At 45.5% G+C, this 19280-nt stretch overlaps 1 protein-coding gene across 3 annotated transcripts in view; it reads left to right on the top strand.

Annotated features, from left to right (window-relative positions):
• The window catches only part of Ripor2 (RHO family interacting cell polarization regulator 2), a 110594-nt gene extending 95318 nt beyond the window's left edge, over positions 1 to 15276 (top strand). For all 3 annotated transcript variants that reach the window (XM_075970024.1, XM_075970026.1, XM_075970025.1), the window contains 6 exons: positions 588 to 749; positions 2925 to 3083; positions 5793 to 5995; positions 6804 to 6887; positions 8584 to 8674; positions 13324 to 15276. In XM_075970024.1, the coding sequence (XP_075826139.1) occupies positions 588 to 749; positions 2925 to 3083; positions 5793 to 5995; positions 6804 to 6887; positions 8584 to 8674; positions 13324 to 13424 (800 nt within the window). In that variant the 3' untranslated portion in view covers positions 13425 to 15276. The remainder of the gene's footprint in view (positions 1 to 587; positions 750 to 2924; positions 3084 to 5792; positions 5996 to 6803; positions 6888 to 8583; positions 8675 to 13323) is intronic.
• Positions 15277 to 19280: the final 4004 nt, after the last annotated feature.

The following is a 19280-nucleotide window of genomic DNA, read 5'->3' as shown; positions in this document are numbered from 1 at the left end:
CTCCATGTAGAACTTCTGACATTTCCTGTTGCCAAGACTGCCCTTAGAACAGGTGATCTGGATTGTTCTAACTAGTGGGAGTCGGTAAATCTGACTCCCATGGTAGATGCTGTTGTACGGAGGAGGTGCTTCCAAACCCTGCTGTGGCAGAGAAACTGCATGGACTCAACCTGTGCTATAGAGTGAGGTAAAGGATAGCCTAAGAAGACCTTATTTCAGTCAATAGTAAAATGATGGCTGGAGATATAATCCAGTAGTAGAGCATCTGTGGTGCACACGCATACACACACATACACACGCATGCACACGCACGCACGCTCACATACTCCCACGTGCTCAAAGAAAGAAGGAAAGAAGAGTTGCCTGGGGGTAGACAAGAAGATTGGGAGTTCAAGGTTATCCTTTGTTTGAGGTACAAACTTGGTTACTTGAGACCTAATCTTAGATAATTAATTATATTATCCTAATTAAAATATTTAAAAAATAAAAAAACACAAAAGAAATGCTAAAATGTCCCTGGGGACACCTTGCCCGCCCCACTCAGGAAACCATCTTCATCTTTTCATCAACATCCCATTCTTTTCCAGCCATACCAGAATTCCACAAAAAGCTGTCCTTACTGTCCTTCTGGACCAAGTGCTGCAGCCCAGTCGGGGTCTACCACAGCTCTGCCGACCGAGTGATCAAGCAGCTGGAAGTCAGCTTCGCCAGAACTGTCAACAAAGAATATCCAGGACTGGCAGAAGCAGGTACAGATGGCAGAAGAAGACCTCCTCCTCCCCCACAACCTGGGTGGTGATGGGCAGCTCTGGAAAAAAAAATTCACACGCTACAGGGAAAAGATCAATGAGTCAGCTAGACGACAAAAAGATAGCGAACGTGCATTATGCCAGCAGTGACTTTTTTTAAAGTACTGTATTGATTATTTTTTCCTGCCGTGACAAAACACCAGACAGAAACTACTCATAAAGGAGAGGTCTGTTTTGGTCACATTTCAAGAGTCACCATCCCTCCTGGCAGGGACACCATGGCAGCAGAAGCAGGCCGGTGCAAAGTGAAGGGAGCATGTGACGGGTAACAGATTGGAAGCAGGTTCACCCCATGGCCATGGCAGCCAGTTAACCCCTAGGTTGCAATGCTTCCACAGCCTCCCAGATAGCACCACCGCCTGAGGACCAAGTAGCACTTGAGTGTGTGGGAGGCATTTCACATTCAGTCCACAAATACTCCCTGTCTGTATTGCTGCTCAAATGTCTGTGGGTGAATGGCGCTGGAACCTGCCATGCATGACTGAGGCTGTATTTGCTTGCATCCCTTGCTTATACCAGTATGGGTTTGTGTATAACCTCCACCTCTCCTCCTGTATACTCCGAATGACTTATAACGCTTAGACAGGCAAATCCCAAGCAAATGGTTGTTAAGTTACATTGCTTGGGGAATGACTGCATTTAGAAGTCTCTACATGTTCAGTATAGATGTGCTTTTCCCTGGGTGTGTTGCTTAGATTCGTAGATGTGGGACCCATAAGCACAGAGGGTTGAAAGTAAGCTTTTTCCATAAAACTCCATCCGGTACAAAAGTGTCAGTTATGGCACAATGACTTTTGAAGAATGGGGAGTTTCTATGGACTCCTAGTCTGTGCCTGCAATATGAGCCAGCAATTCTACTCTTAAATGCATGAAGAGAAATGGGTTTTTCTAAGCTTTCCTGTCTGTGTAAGACATGCACAAGAAGATTCACAGCCTTCATCACAACAGCTAGAATTTGGTGACAACTCAAATGCCATGTGGAGATAGAGATTCTATAACACAATGATACCGTAGCGTTTCTCGGAGATGCTATTGCTGTTACAGGCTATAGTCTCTCTACAGGTGGCTCTCATAGGGACTATGTTGATTAGAATGAACCAGACATAGAAAGTACATGCCGTCTATTCTGTTGGCGTGAAAGTTAAGAACAGGAAATGCTCACTTAAATTGATAAAACTCAGGTTAGGAAACTGGATGTGATGCTGAGCTTCTGTAACTGTAACCCTTGGGAGACGGAGGCAGGAAGATCAGGAGGCTGAAGTCAGGCTCGAATGCCTGGTAAACCGGACATCAACGCAGGCTACATGATGCCCAGAAACAAAAACAAAAATGGAATTCAGGTTACTTGTTCCCTTTTGGGGAGGCTGAGTGGCTGTCAATAGGAAGGGCCCCCAGAATACCTGAAGGGAAGCTGCTAATCTTTCACATCCTGGCTTGCTTGGTATCGTCATATGGATATGGAAGATGGGGACACTACCTGACTGTACACTGCCGGTTAGCTCACTTTAAGCACTTTATACTACTCTGATAAAAGGTAATAATATATGGATAATAATAAATGAAAATCTCACAAGAAAGGTGTGATAAAAGGTGAGCGACTAAATGAATGGATCTGAGTACCATAATAAAAGGTGAATGAGGGGTTGGAGCAATGGCTCAGCAGCTAAAATCACATACTGCTCTTCCAGAGGACCCCAGTTCAATTCCCAGTACTCACCTGACAGCTCATGTCTGTAACTCCAATCCCAGGGGATCTAATTCCCTCTCCTGGCCTACTTGGGCACCAAGCACACACATAGAACACAGACATATGTGCAGGCAAGACATACATACACAAAAAACTAAATAAGTAGTTTAAACGAATGCATGAATAACAAGTTCCACGTTAAAGATGAATGTAAGTACCATGATTAAAGGTTAAGCAATATTAGTACCATGATGAACAAATGAATATATAAGTACTATGATAGTCACAGTTGCCGTAGGATAGTGGTTATCTCATTCATCATGAAATACCAAGATAAAAGATGGAGAAATGGGTGAGTGAACTAATGGATGAATGAATGAATGAAAGTTGGTCGTGTTCCTTAAGCTACTTTGTCTCTTCCTTCCCAGTGTTTCGAACCCTGGTGTCCCAAATCCTGGACTGCTCCGAGCCTCTGCTTTCGTCCAGCCTCTGCTCGGAAGTCATCACTGTGTTCCAGTATTACAGCTTCTTTACCAGCCATGGTGTGAATGACCTGGAGACTTACCTGAGCCAGCTGGCCAGGCAAGGTAGGATGCGTTCTCCTGTCCTGTTGCCATAGTGTCTTGGACAGGCGTCAGCTCTGGTCTTTCTAGTCAGGATGATTAGTGATGATTGCCTCCACGGGCGAGCTTGCCTTTCCAATGACTTCTGGGCCTTCAACTTGAGTAAACTTCCTGGTATTGGAACAGGATCTCACTAAGCACACTGGTCCCCAGCAGGGGCTCACCAAACGGGAAACTGGCAGGAGATTGGTCATCCTGTTATTCCCCTTCCTTTCTCAGCCTATTGGCAGTGCTATTTTAGATGCCTTTTGTGGTAGCATTCTTACTCAGAATAGACAGAAAGGACAAATGAAGGCTGGAGCGAGCCAATGGGAAGGGGAATGCGAAAAGATAGGAAGAACGAGGCTGCCCGTTCAAGGAGGGTGAAGGGGGTGACTAGGGGTATGCCAAGCTCAGTCCAATCCTTTCACGTGGCACGTCAAATATTGTATATATCGTATCTGAATAAAGGACCACACTGTACAGGACAGCAGAAGATACCGGTCAGGGGCTGTTTCTGGTTCTCAGGTCTATGCTCAATAAAGCCATTGAGGTTTAGTGGTCCAGGCTAAAGGGACAGGAGGGAGTGGAGCGTGTTCTCTGGGACCGGGTAGCATCTGGTACAGCGCCACACAGCAGCTTCTTTTCTGGAGCACATCCAGGTTAGCTCTGCTCTTTCCAAAACGTTAAATCTGGAGGCAATATGGGTGTTGTTTGGCATCGTGAAGGAGGAGACATTTCTGCTTAGCATGGGAGCATTGCAGGTGGCATGCCCAGCATAGAAGACCTGGACCTTTGGGAGATTTCGTGGTTGTTTTTTGTTTTTTTGTTTTTGTTTTGTTTGGGTGGGCAGTTGGTTTTGCCTTTGGTTTGTTTTGCTTAAGCTTTTATTTTTTTTATCTTAAATTACACGTAAATGTGTCAAGTGGGTTTGTGCCCGTGAGTGCAGTGCCCATAGAGACCAGAAGACGCTGCACCCACCCCCCAAAAGCTGGGGTTTAAAGGGTTGGGAGCCATTCTACCTCTTGTGCTGAGGAATGAAATTCTCTGGTCCGATGGAAGAGGAATTTGTGTTCATAAACGCTGAGTCAGCTCCCAGGCCCTTTGTTTTTATTTTTGTTTTTAGAGAAGGTCTCTAGCCCAGACTGGCCTCAAATTTACTATGTAGCCAAGAATGGTTTTGAACTTCTCACCCTCCTGCCTCTATCTCCCGAGTTCTAAGATTACAGGTATGTGCCACCATGCCCAGTTTATGTGATGTTGGGATTGAACCCATTCACTTTGTACGTGTGAGGATCTACCAACTAGGCTATGTCCCCAACCCTTCCCTTATTTTTAAATGTCTTTTTTAATCTTTCATTATAAAATGGATAGTTTTTGCATTACAGAAAGTTTGGGAAATAGAAAATATATATTCAAATCTCTTGCCCCTAATTGTAAACTTTTAACTTTCATTTGAACATGCATGGTTTTAGATTTCAAAATTGTGCCTTGTTAAGACTGGGGTTTATTTGTGTGTGTTTGCTTGTTTTTGCAGTGCTAGGGGATTAAACCCAGGATTCCCTATACTGGAGAAGTACAGTACTCTGAGTTAATGCCCCAGTGTGATTGTTCCTTATAAAAATATTTTCTCTTCTTTATAATTTAATATGCTTCATGTTGTTAAATCAAATATTTCCAAGCATTTTATTAATTTTATATTGCCCTTATACTTGGATATATCCTGCATATTTATATAGTCAAATGTCTTCTGTGATTTGTTTGTTTAGCTGTTATTTAATACTCCCTTGGGGATTTTTATTGGCATACTTATTTACAAAGCAGTGGAACTAACAGAAATCCACAGCGAAGGAAACAGGAAATTAAAGCAAAAATGTGTAGATGATTCTCACCTTTCTTCACCATGGGAAAGGTGTGACTGTTACAAGAGGTGAACCCTGGCTTTTCTTTTCCCAGCTATATTCCATGTATTTCCCATGTTACTAAATAGACACCATCTCATCATTGTGTTTTAAAAACCAAGAGATATCCTTGCTGGGTATCTACTCAGGAATTAGACTCCAGTCCATAATCAAGAATACAGCCAGTGTGTCCCAATGGTTCAGGTTCCTATAGTTCATCATATTGTCTCTAGCTTCCTATAAACTAAGTGATTGTTCCCCTTCCAGTCCTGACCCTTCACCTAGGATTAGATTTTTGGTATATGGTTTTGAGTGAAAGACAGTGTTTACTGTGAATATTAAGAAGGTGGCAGATAATGTTTCTTTTTATTTTCTTCATTGTATATTTTTACATTTGGCTGTTTAACCCGTCTGTATGGCACTGGGTGATGGATGCCCATAACCACAGCATTTGGGAGTAAGAAGCAGGAGGACCAGGAGGGTCAGCTCATCTTTCTCTTCATGGAAAGTTCAAGGCTGCCTAGGCTATATGAAATTCTATCTTTAAAAAAAAAATTCTGTATATTTTTGCCACCATTTTAGGGCAGAAATTCAACTTTACATGTTTCCTACAGTTTGCCCTCATCCCATCATAATTATTTTCATTATTGACCTTTGTCATAGACTAAGGCTTTCTGTACACTTGGGTCCGTGATGCGTCTGTTTTTATGGAAAGCACAAATGAAAGGCTTGTGTTCTCCACACACATGCCACCGCACTCTCAGAACGTGAGCTCTGGCTCCTCCCTTTCCAGTTGCCATGGTTCAGACGCTGCAGTCCCTGAGAGACGAGAAACTGCTGCAGACGATGAGCAACTTCACACCCAGCAGCCTCCCTGCCCAACAGGAAGTGCTCAGGACCCTGGCTCTACTGCTCACCAGAGGCGACAGTGAGGTCAGCGAGGCTGTGACCCTCTACTTGGCAGCAGCCTCCAAAAATGAGCACTTCAGAGAAAAGGTGAGATGCTAAATCGTGCCTAGCAAGCCACAGGCTTAACAGGCATTTGCCGTTGACGTACAGCTGGGCTCTAGTCCTGGCACTCACCCAGAAGGCTGAAGCAGGAGGATTGCTGAGAGTCCAAAGTGGGTCTGGAATGGAGACACCGAACTATATTACTGAGGTTGCTAGAGTCACAATTTAGATATGTAGGAGTGTTAGTAAGAAAGGTACATCAGCCAGCACTAGCCAGGCTGTCATTGTTCTTGTTTCTTGACCTCATCCAGTCCCTCACTCAACTATGTGCCTATCTAAACCTTTTATCCCCAAGATTTTTTTTCTGCCGAAAAGTCATTAACAAAACATCGTAACCTAACCTTACTAACAATTCTACATATCTAAATTCTTTATATGGGTGGTGGTTGAATTATTAGTCTGCTCCAGCAGCAATGCTTGGAAAAAGTCAGTCACCGTTATTGTAAATACCAGTAACACTGCCCATTGAGGGGCTAGAAACCCCCTGAGTGTTTTCATACAACCCACAGATTATGGAGGGATGTGGTGACCCATGGAGGCAACAATCAGACCTGTGCTCAATAACAGCATGAGGCCCTCAGGACAGTAGCCCTCCTGGGGCTATGCCTCTCCAAGGCTCACTCAGGTGTAGCTCTGACAGAAGTGTTCCTTGAGTTCCAATGCTGCCTGTTGGTCCCCTCACATGGTCTCGACATTCCCCACCCCAATTACCCTCCTTTGTTCCCCTGTCTTACAAACTGTTTGGATGACACACAGTTCAAAATGTCTCACAGTATCTCTCCTTCATTTCCAGGCCTTGCTCTATTACTGTGAAGCACTGACAAAGACCAATCTCCAGCTGCAGAAGGCAGCATGCCTGGCCCTAAAGAGCCTGGAGGTAAAGCCCAGTCCCATAGCCCAGCAGCCCCATAGCCCAGCAGCCCCATAGCCCAGCAGCCCCATAGCCCAGCAGCCCCATAGCCCAGCAGTCCACACTTCCAGAATCAGCCTTGTCCAACTCAGCCCTGTCCAAACAGAGGCCCACACTCCTCTCCTGATTCAGAGACCCCATCCCTGGTGGCACCCCTAAAACAACTCGTCTGTTAAGCATAGAGGCAAGCCCCACATGACATAACAGGTTCTTTTCATACTCAAACCCCCCTCCCTTGTAACAGTGTCTCTCATCCTCAGAGCTGCACCATCAGGGTCCTCGCTCCCCTTTAGCAATGACTGCGGAGGGTTTTGTTAAAGTCACCAAGTAGAGAATAACTGCGGTTGACCACTGACCACAAGAGCCAGCGTGACTCTGGATCAATGGTAGAAAAGTATCTGAACCCCCAAATGAGATGATGTGGTGATTTCCCCAATGTTTATTGTATATAAATTAGCATAGAAAAATAAAGATTGCGCTGAAGTGTCTCAGCTCGGTTCGTCGCTGAGTTCCCAAGCCCCTTCTCTTTAAATTAGTTTGCAGGCATGTCAGCTTTTTTTTTTTTTTTTTTTTTTTTTTTGCTTTTTCGAGACAGGGTTTCTCTGTGGTTTTGGAGCCTGTCCTGGAACTAGCTCTGTAGACCAGTCTGTAGACCAGTCTGTAGAACTGACAGAGATCCGCCTGCCTCTGCCTCCCGAGTGCTGGGATTAAAGGCGTGCGCCACCACCGCCCGGCGGCATGTCAGCCTTTGATATCATGACATGACGTCATCATCTACAGGTCTCACAGTTGAGTTACAGGAAAAAAAAGCATACATGGTCATAAATCTGTGATTTTTGTGTCAAGCTACACGGTTAGCCTCAGCCGCACGTGGACTGCAGGCTGCATGTTGGGTGCCCCTGACTGGGGAGCGATGGTAAGATGCTAGAGGAGGAACTTGTGAGCAGGGAGAGAGCTCAGTGCAAACACAAGGAAGCCAAGACTGCAGACTTCCAACGGAACCTTGCCTTTCAACAGGCCAGATCGCTTGTGTGACCCACCTTTGCCACAAAAACATTAGGAGGGGGGCCCAGGAGAAAGAATGAGAGGACCACACCTTAGTGCTTACTAAAACCTTAGGTGGGCACATGGGACGAGGGGCAGGCCTGAGGGGACATGAAAACAAGGGATTAATGCCACAAAAGGAAAAGTTAATGACCGGTGAAGGAAAACAACTGTGGGAAAGTTTGCCTTCCTTGTTACTTGGTCAGAAAATTCCCTTCAAGTGACCCAACCCCTCCCCAAAACATGTCCCCATTGGTTAAGTATTTATTTGGGCACCCTCCTGGTGTGCCGTGACTCATCATGGCTGAGTGTCTCTGCCACAGATTTCAGACACACAAAGTGTTGGGTTCTACCGGACTTAGGTTTTAGCCCGGGCATATCCCCAGCTGAGAGCACCACATCCCTGCTCAGTTTCTTTTCTCCCTTCTGGGAACAGAAGTCCTCTTTCCAGACCAACCCCAACTCATGAAAAGAATTTCACACAACGTGTTGTGTCAATACAAGGGTTCTAAAATGAGGGCAGTGTTGGAATCAAAGGGCTACAACTTATAGAACTGGCTGCTTAGTCTCCCTGAAGACGGGGTCTAAGTGTCCGGCACTAATCTATTTTCTCCGGCAGGCCACCGAAAGCATTAAAATGCTGGTGACACTGTGCCAGTCTGACACTGAAGAAATCAGAAACGTGGCCTCGGAAACCCTCTTGTCTCTTGGTGAGTTTGTTTGTTTATTTATGTGTTTGCTTACTTCTGATATTCTCCTGGGAACCGAAAGGCAATTTCTTACCCCTGCTCTGGACCCATTCCCCTTGGCTGTTTGCTCACTGGCCCTAGAGTAGGAGTCATCAATCCCGTCCACGTCTTGCCCTGCCCCCTGCTCTCTGCACAAGAACCAGACGTTTTCTCCCTGTTATCTCCAAGATTCCGTCAGTCCGTTCCCTATTTAGAACCAAGGCTGTATTTTGAGAGTGATGACTCACACCTGTAATCCCAGCACTGGAGAGGCTGAGGCAGGGGAATCACCGCAAATTCAAGGACAGCTTAGGTTACGCAGTGAGACTGTCTCATAAAAGCAAAACTGCTAGAACCTGGAACGCAGAAGCCAAATGGGAACTCTGGAAATCCTAGTGTGGCTGCCTGTGTGAGGGTGATACACCAAAGTCGGCGTCCCTGACTCTGCAGGGAATGCTGTGTACCCCAGGCACCCCAGGCTCACAGTGACCTCTGATCACCCTGCTGTCCTCGTCCCACCTGGTGTCATTTCACTCTGGTATACTCCCCCTTCGCCCCCACCGACCCCGCTACCCTGCTTCACTTTGTTCGGGTTTGTATCTTTTTTGTTCCTTTGGGTAGACTTGGGAAGATGAGAGTGACAAAGACTTTTTTCTTTCTCATTTACTTTATTGGGGGGGAGGGGATCAAGACAGGGTTTCTCTGTAGCTTTGGTGCCTCTCTTGGAACTCGCTCTGTAGACCAGGCTGACCTCAAATTTACAGAGATCCGCCTGTCTCTGCCTCCCCAGTGCTGGGATTAAAGGTGTGTGCCACCACCACCCAGCTTCTCCTATTTTAAAGACTAGGTAGTTCTATGTATCCCAGATTAATGTAACTATGAACTCACGGTGTACCCTAAAAATGGTCTTGAACTTCTGATCCTCCTGCCTCCACTCCCAAGAGCCAGCATTATAGGTCCGTGACATAGCCTCTGATCAAATCCAGGATTTTGTACACGTTAGGCCAGTAGCTACCAACTGAGCCACCATGCTCAGCCATCAGGAAAACCTTTCTTAACGCTGCATAAAACAGGCAATCTTTGCTGGTAGGTCACACTTGTAATCCAAACATTTTAGGGGTTGAGGCAGGAAGCTTGCCACAAGTTTGGGGCTAGGCTGGGCTACATATTGAGTTCCAAGCCAGTGTGCGCTACAAAGTCCCCAGCTACACATAAACACACAGAGAGAAGGAGGACAAAGGAAGGAGAAGGGCAAAGAATTATAGAAAACTTTACTATGGTCACATATTCTAAAGTCTAAAACTGTTCCTCTAAAAGTCTTTAAGCCAGATACTGCCAATATCTCCAGGGGGAAAAGCTACTCTGGCTTGATAATACATCTTAGTCATGTGAAGAAGACTCATGATTATTATAACTGCCATGAAAATCCCATTTATTCTGAGACCTTCTTTCTTACAGGTATGAGATTAATAAGACTTGGCACTGCCATTGAACACACTATTATTTGCAGAGGAAGCTTAGCAAGCCTGTGTTTGTTTAAAGGATAAAATAGTTATTCTGTATGGCTGTTTTAGATATAGAAGTTATTTAATTCTCTAAAACATACCCAGGGTATTAGTGACTTAAAGTCTTTTATCCCTCAGGCTTCTGAAAGAACAATGAAGGTTTGAAAAACTAAGCAATAGCCAGATATTTGGAAAGCACAGCCAGGGTATCTCTTTCCGTGGTCAACTGAGGAGGGGGACCTCATGGCCTTTGCCCCAAGACTCACATAGCAGCACTCCCAGCAGTCTCCAAGAAGGATCACCACCTCTGTTCCACTACCACCCTTTCCACGCTGCTCACACCACCCTTTCCACGCTGCCCACACCACCCTTCCACGCTGCCCACACCACCCTTTCCACACTGCTCACACCACCCTTTCCACGCTGCCCACACCACCCTTCCACGCTGCTCACACCACCCTTCCACGCTGCTCACACCACCCTTTCCACGCTGCTCACACCACCCTTTCCACGCTGCTCACACCACCCTTTCCACGCTGCTCACACCACCCTTCCACGCTGCTCACACCACCCTTTCCACGCTGCTCACACCACCCTTTCCACGCTGCTCACACCACCCTTTCCACGCTGCTCACACCACCCTTCCACGCTGCTCACACCACCCTTTCCACGCTGCTCACACCACCCTTCCACGCTGCCCACACCATCCTTTCCACACTGCTCACACCACCCTTTCCACGCTGCTCACACCACCCTTTCCACGCTGCTCACACCACCCTTTCCACGCTGCTCACACCACCCTTTCCACGCTGCTCACACCACCCTTTCCACGCTGCTCACACCACCCTTCCACGCTGCTCACACCACCCTTTCCACGCTGCTCACAGCACCCTTCCATGCTGCTCACACCACCCACGCCTCACCATCATGGTTCAGGTTTCTTCACTTGCTGCATACCCAAGTCTTCAGGGAAGTCTACTGTCACTGTGCCTCTGCCCCACTCAATAAGGCTGCTCCCTGAGGTCTCCAGGGGGCCCCTGCACTGGGGTTTTAAAGCCTTCTGAGTGACTAAAATATTCAGTAGAGTTGAAGACCCCACCCCCAAACTCAGTGCTGTGACTCTTCCTTGACCTTGATTGATGCCCAGATGCTGGGCGGTAGTGGCGCAGGCCTTTAATCCCAGCACTCAGGAGGCAGAAGCAGGTGGATCTCTGTGAGTTCGAGGCCAGCCTGGTCTACAAGAGCTAGTTACAGGATAGCTAAAACTGTTACACAGAGAAACCCTGTCTCGAAAACAAAACAAACAAATTTTAATCTGAGACAGGATTCCATTGAGTTGCTTGAACTGGTAGTGATCCTCCTGCCTTGGGTTCTTGTGTAGGTAGGATTTCAGGCCTACACCACCACACCTGACTTTTATTTATTTTCTTCTGACAGCCTCTCAATGTGGCCAAGGCGGTCTTTTGACTCCTCTGTAACATGAACATTATCCCTGACTCATTCCCAGCCCTCATATTCCTATATTGTAATCCGTTTTTTAAACAGTAACAAAATTTATTTTCAAAATGTTAGCTCTATAGGATGTTGCTATGAGGGCCAGAGAGATGGCTCAGTAGGTAAAATGCTAGCTGCACCCTTCTGACAACATGAGCTTAGTCCTCAGAACCCATTTAAAAAGCTAGGCGGACACACATCTGTAATAACAAGACCTTCCTCCAGTGAGAAGGGGAGGTGGGGGCAAGAGACTCTCTCCGAAGCTCAGAGACCAGCTAGTGTGGCGTATGCAGCACAGCAGAAGTGAGAGGGACCTTGTCTCAAAGTGGAAGGAGAGACCTAGCTCCAGAATGTTGTCCCTGACCTCCACATGCATATGGTGGTGCACATGTTCATGCATACATGCACCCACATGCATAATAAGTAAATAAACAGAAGATGTGGCTATAAACAAGACTGGATGGCCCATTGCCTAGAGGAGCGCTGTGTGTTGAGGGGATTGTTTTAGGGTTTCTGCTGCTGTGAAGAGACACCGTGATCATGGCAACTCCTATAAAGAAAACATTTAATTGAGGGGGTAGCTTACAGTTTCCAAGGTTTAGTCCATTATCACCATGGCAGCTGGGAGGATGGTGAGACATGGTGCTGGAAAAGGAGCTGAGAATTCTGCATCTTGGCCCAAATGCAACAGGAAGTGAATTGAGACACTGGGTATGGCTCAAACATATATGAGACCTCAAAGCCCACCTTCACGGTGACACACGTCCTCCAACAAAGGCACACCTCCCAATAGTGCCATTCCCCCATGAGCTTATGGGGACAATTACATTCAAACTACCAAAGTGTAAAGCTTGAAAGCCTAACTTTTAAAAATTAACTTTTACCATTAGTCATATAGATGTACATAATGTGTAATAATATGTATATATAATATCATGTAATAAGGCAATATAGAATGTATTCAACTTACATGTAGTGTTCAGTACACTGAGGTCTTACTGGATAAGAGGTCTTAATAAGTCATACTGAAAGCCCTAATGCATTAAACAAAAATTAATCTGTCATGTGCAATTAATTGGCAGCAGATGGCAAGGACTCGTGCTTTGTTTTGTGCCTTGCCTTTCATCTGCTCTCTGATGTTAACTCAAAAGTCCTTGGTTGGGGCTGGAGAGATGGCTCAGTGGTTAAGAGCACTGGCTGTTCCTCCAGAGGTCCTGAGTTCAATTCCCAGCAACCCCATGGTGGCCCACAACCATCTGTAATGAGATCTGGTGCCCTCTTCTGGCCTGCAGATGCACATACAGACAGAACACTGTATACATAATAAATGAATAAATAAATTTTTAAAGAAAAGTCCTTGGTTGTTCTAAGTATTGCTTAGAAATCTATAACATAATTAAGACTCAAAAAACAACACTTTCTTCACATAGTAGTTAGCTAAGACATCGATACAAGGCTGAGGTTGTAGTTCAGTGCCAAAGTGTTTGGTCTAATATGCATGAGGCCCTGGGTCCAATCCCCAGGAACTGAGAAAAAAACTGTAGCCATAGCATAGCTCCACCATGTTATCCTGTGTGATGCATAAAGAGGTTAAATTCAAAGCGGTAATCATGTTTACTGTTCCCTGTCCAGGAGAAGACGGGCGGCTGGCGTATGAACAGTTAGACAAATTCCCTCGAGACTGTGTTAAAGTCGGAGGTCGTCATGGAACTGAAGTTGCCACGGCCTTCTAAATTTCACGTTAGCTGTGAATTCACCAGTGACTGCTGTCCTGATGCCTGACCCTTGTCACGAGGGTGCTGTGATGTGGCCGGAGGGCACCTGGAACTTGCAGAGCACTGCCACCATTGCCGATGTAGAGACCTCTAAGTCCAATTGCACTGTGCCGTCTCCTTTTCCTTGGCCCACAGAACAGGGCTGTGGGTTTCTCACCAGACCACATCACGTTGTATCTGACAGCACTTCAAAGTCCGTCTGACTTCACTGTGGGGTTTGGAAACAGCCATCTTTGCCCCTGTTTGGAAGTTCATCTGTAAGCTTGAACTCTTGAGGCGCTCTTTGGATAAGTATCGTATGCCTTGTCCCTTTTCTGCTGTGTTCTCAGGGGGCAGTGGTCCTTGAGCTCCCTACTTTTACTTTGTAAACAAAGCACAAAAAGAAATTTCTTCAGATAAAAGTTTTCTTAGAGAGCCTGACGAAATGATCGGTTCTAAGAGGCTAGGGTTTGGAGCTGAGGCTGTAGCTCCCTTGGCAGAGTGCTTGCCCGGTATGCACAGGGCCTGGGCTCATCTCCAGCACCGCATAGGCTCGGTGCTCCAAAACTGTGGAGGACGTAGGATCAGAAGTTCAAAGTCATCCTCAACTACCTAGGGAGTTCCAGGACAACCTGGGCTACATCAAGCCATGTGGGGGAGGTGGAACCTAAGTTGTATATCTTAGCTTTTTATAGTTCCTACTATTCGTTTCATTTTTCCATCCTGAGAATTCCACATCATCTATCCGTATGGCTTAAAAGATTAATTGAAAAGTACTGCTTCATTAAGATTGTACCTATAGTACTGGGAATAAACAGAAGCCTTGAAGCTCAGGCTTGTGTTCTTTAACAAGAGCCATCTTTAGTGCACTCTTGTTTTGTTTTTTTTCTAATTGTTATTTGGTTTTTGTTTTATCTTGAGACAGAGTCTCCCTATTGCAGTACTGACTGGCCTGGAACTCGATGTGTAGACCAGGCTGACCTTGAACCTGCAGCAATTCTCTAGCCTCTGCCTCCAGAGCTGGAATTTTAGACTCAAGCCACGAGGCCTGGTTCCACATGCGTGCTTTTTCCCCAAGACAGATACAAACCCCAGCAGTGTAGATTCAAAAAGACGTGCTGTTCTTTCAGGCAGGAACCTAGACTTTGGATGAGTCCTAACTGGGTAGAATAGTGGGGTACGGGAAGTGGCAAGGAGCCTGGGTAGCACCTGGCCTTGAGAGATGGAAACTGCTCCATAGTTTCAACAATGGCTCAGAACCAGGGTGGAGATTCAGCAGCTTACTAAGTGTGGAAGGGGAGGGTAATGCCAAGACATTACAGCAAAATGTGTGAGTGCAATTTAAACTGTATCCTGGATGTGTTTTATGAAATACCAATTAGATATAGTTTCAATACATACATTCTAGTGAGACTTTGAAAAGGGTTCCTTTCATTTTAAAGTGAAGGTTGTTTGCCAGGCTTCTGGCCACATATTCTTTCAACTGTGAAGTTTCGCTGTACATATTTGTATATTTGTAAATATTATATATATATGCATATACCCTTCATTTTAAACTGTACAGTTAGAGTATGTATAGGCTGTAGTCTTTGTTAAATGGTTGAAATGTCTCTTTTATAGGAAGTCAAATCACAGCTATTACAGGGATTTTGTTTGGTTTGTTTGGAATTTTAAACTTTGACTATTGCATGGATAATTAATTTCCCATCTTTTTATTCACCTCCATGTTTAGTTTTGGTTGGGGAAGTGCTTTTAGTTTTGTGGTATTTGTATTCATCACTCTTTCAATCATGTAAGTCAAAATAAAAATTATTTTTAATTACTCGTCTAATGTAGAATCTGATATATATTTTTAATTTTTTATCTATTATTATGTGTGTGCATAATGTTGCATGGGGGCAGAGGACAACTTTGTAGAGTTTGGTCTCTGTCCACCTTTTCGAAGGCTCCCAGAAGCAAGCTTGGATTATCAGGCTTGTATAGCCAAGGCCTTTAGTCACTGAGCCATTCCGTGGTCCTTGTCTATTTTCCATATTCCCTTCTTGAGGTAGTATTTATACACCACCCCTCATTATCCACTTGAGTTTATTTTTCTGAAGTGAAAATCCTAAGGGAATTCTGTATCCTGATGTAAGTAGTAGACTAAGTACACAGGAGGAAGCAACTGTTTAAAACATCCTCCCAGGGCTGGAGAGATGGCTTAGAGGTTAAGAGCACTGACTGCTGCTCTTCCAGAGGTCCTGAGTTCAATTCCCAACAATCACACGGTGTCTCACAGCCATCAGTAATGAGATCAGGTGCCCTCTTCTCGTCAGCAAGCATGCAGACAAACAGAACACTGTATACATAATTAATAGATAAATATTCAAAAAATAAATAAATAGAACATCCTCCCAGCCACCTTTAATCCCAGCACTTGGGAGGCAGAGGGATCTCTGTGAGTTTGAGGCCAGCCTACAACAGCTAGTTTCAGGACAGCTAGGACTGTTACACAGAGAAATCTCATCTCGAAAAGCCAAAATAAATAAATAAAAATTAAAAACAACAACAACAAAAACTCACAAAACATCTTCCCAACACTCAGGAGGCAGAGGCAGAAGCAGGTGAATCTCTTGAGTTTGAGGCCACCGTGATTTACAGAGTGAGCATCTGGACTACACAGAGAAACCCTGTCTCGAAAAAACAACAACAAAAACAGACAAACAAAATACAAATAAAACTCTTCAGACTGAACCAGCAGTCCTCCCTTCTGTCTTTCCCGAGTGATAAAGATGTTCACCAAAGCCACACTGTGTCTGCTGTTGAAACCAGCCATTCAGTAAGTTCGAGGTCTTAACTTGTGAATGTCCTTGCCAGGTCTTTGTTCATTCTGCATTGTTCTGCACCCTCCTCTGTACTAAGTATAGGGTCACTGTATATACTTGTGGTTTCGTCTCCCAATTTTTAAAAAGATTTATTCATTTATTTGTGTGTGTGTATGTGTGTAAGTATATGCATACGTATGTGTTGGGCTTTGCACTCATGCACACATGGAAGCCAGGGTAAGTCAGATGTCCTCTGTCAGTCTCTGCCTATTCTTTTGAGGGTCTGTCTGAATCTGAGGTTTGTATTCATATGTCTAAGCTAGAAGCCAGCAAGGCCCAGAAATCCTCCTCTCCCTGCCCCTCCTCGGAACTGGGGTTATGGACATGTGTAGGATGCCCTGCTGGGATCTGAACTCTGGTCCTCACGATTTTACAGGAAGTGCTCTTAATCCCTGAACTATCTCTCCAGCCAATTCCCTTCCTACCCCACCACACTTTAAGACAAGGTCTTCCTTCCTAGCGAAGGATGCCCTTGAACTCGATAATGACCTCAGTGAATGCTTCCACTGAGATTTCAGAAGGGAAGCCTGAAAGCCAGGCTTGTGTGGCCTGGTAGGAGTTCTACAAGTGGTGCCCACCCACCCCCAGCAGGAGGGCAATGCATGAGGCCTCCACTGAGTGAAGCCAAGGCTGCAATGGAAGAACTTACGTCCAGAATGTGGAGTGCCTGCCCAGGAAGCTGCAACTGTGAACAGAGCCAGCCTAAGGGAGCTGTCACGTGGACTGCAGTTATTAGCAAGGCTTTTTTGGAGCTCACAGCTCAGTGTCCAGTATGACGTCATGTTTTCTCAGCTGGAGTTTCGTTTACCTTCACTACTTCCCTCCAGTGCAGTCTCCTTCCCTTTTGGAATGGGAATGCTTACCCTGTGCCATTGTATCATGGGTTTACAATGAAGTTTGGCTGGGGTCTCAGACTTCCAGCTTAGACATCTGTGCAGTAGAACAACTGTTAACGCTTTAGAAATTCTCAAAGATGAGCTAAATACATACTTTCCCAGGAGAATGGGAGTGGAGGTTCCCGAAAAGAAGTTGCACTTTATGCTCAACCTTCACCAAAGGCTGCTCGACAGGTCAGAAATACAGCAGTTGGGGGAAGGTTGGGATGTTGCAGGTCTAGAACCTCGTTATAAATTGCCTAGGGCTAGATCTGCCCCCTCTGTAGCCTTTTGTTGTCGCCTCTGTGTGTGACCTAACATCCTGGTGACTCGTAGGTCTTTGGGCAATGTACAAACTGACCCCTAGCTTCTACCAACCCAGAGACATATAAGACTGCACAGAGAAGCTGTCACCCACCCACCTGATGTTCCTAACACATTATTCAAAAAGTGTGTTGATTTCTGACATCCTCTGCTCTGTTACTATAAAAAAAATTTCACAAGACTGTTGGAACCTGATATTTGGGGTAACCTAATCTGTGTTCTCATATTTAGCCATGGTCCCTCATATTTAGCCCCAAAATAAACTCTCTCTTTTCCCCTTTGAGATGATAGCTTGTGGTTTTTATTCTATTTGTTGTTATTTATATTGATATCGGGCATGAGCATTTGGGAATGCAGGTGTTTGTTTGTTTGTTTGTTTGTTTGTTTGTTTGTTTTGATACAGGATCTCACTGTGTACCCCTAGCTGGCCTCAAACTCATAGAAATCCACCAGACTCTGTCTCCCAAGCACTGGGATTAAAAGTGTGAACCACTATGCCCAGTTGGTTTGTACCTTAAATCCCCCCCGCAAAGGCTCGTGTACTAAAGGCTTGGTCCTCAACTTATAGTGCTACTGGAAGGTAATAGAATTAGAAGTGGAGCCTACTAGAAAGATGCTGTGGGAGCACATTCCGCTCCTTCAGCCAATAGCATTTAAGATACCAGCCCACCTCTGAACTGGTATGGGATTATTTTATTACTTCCATCATCAGGAAGATGTTAGGTCACTGAGTGGGGCATTGATGGAGGAAGGTCATTGGTTAAATAAAAAGAAGCTGCTTGGCTCTCATTGGTTAGGAGATAGGTGGGAGGAGTAAACAGAACAAAACGCTGGGAGGAAGAGGAAGTGAGGGCAGACTCGACAGCTCTCCGCTGGGGAGCAGACGCTTCAGAGAGAGACGCCATGCTACCTGCTCCAGGGAAGACGCACGCTATGAAGCTCCGACCCAGGATGGACTTAGGCTAGAATCTTCCCGGTAAGCGCACCTAGGGGCGCTACACAGATGATTAGAAATGGGCTAGTCCAGGTGGGAGAATTAGCCTAGAAGATGCTAGGTAGAAATGAGCCAAAGCAGTGTTTAAAAGAATACAGTGTCTGTGTAATTATTTCGGGGCATAAGCTAGCCGGGCAGGCGGCTGGGGTTTTGGGGACATAGCCCCGCCGCCGCTCCCTATTACTACAGGGCATGCCTTAAAGAAGACTGGGACCTTGCCTTTTCCTGTTTCTCTTTGTTTCCTGGCCACCATAAAATGAACGACTTCATTCCATCACACAGTCCCTGCCGTGGTCTACCTTTCTATAGGATCAAAAAGGGGCAAGACACGATGGCCCACACCTTTAGTTCCAGAATTCAAGAAGCAGAGGCAGACAGATCTCTATGAGTTTGGGGCCAGCCTGATCTACATAGTGAGTTTCAGAACAGCCAGGGATATATAGAGAGACCCTGTCTCAAAAACAAAAGAGACAAGACAGACCCTTGACTCAGCTGACTATGGACTTGACCTCCCAAACTGCGAGTTAGCACTTCCTTCTTGAAACTGTTCATCTCAGACATGTCACAGCAGTGGAGGAACATTTACTGGGAGCCTAGAAACCAGGTCCTCCCACTTCCTGAGCACTCAGCAGCACTTGCTGCATAGTTGCCATGACTGGCACGGAAGGCAGGGAGTGGGCACCAGATGTGTAGCAGTAAGGACAAAAGACATAACAATGTCTGCCCTTGTAAGACGTATTGTCTGGCCAAGGAAAGATAATCAGGCCAAAAAGGAAAA

Source organism: Microtus pennsylvanicus, chromosome 4 (genome assembly GCF_037038515.1).
Source record: "Microtus pennsylvanicus isolate mMicPen1 chromosome 4, mMicPen1.hap1, whole genome shotgun sequence".
Classification (NCBI taxonomy): Eukaryota; Metazoa; Chordata; class Mammalia; order Rodentia; family Cricetidae; genus Microtus; species Microtus pennsylvanicus.
This window is presented reverse-complemented; position numbering and strand designations above follow the sequence as displayed.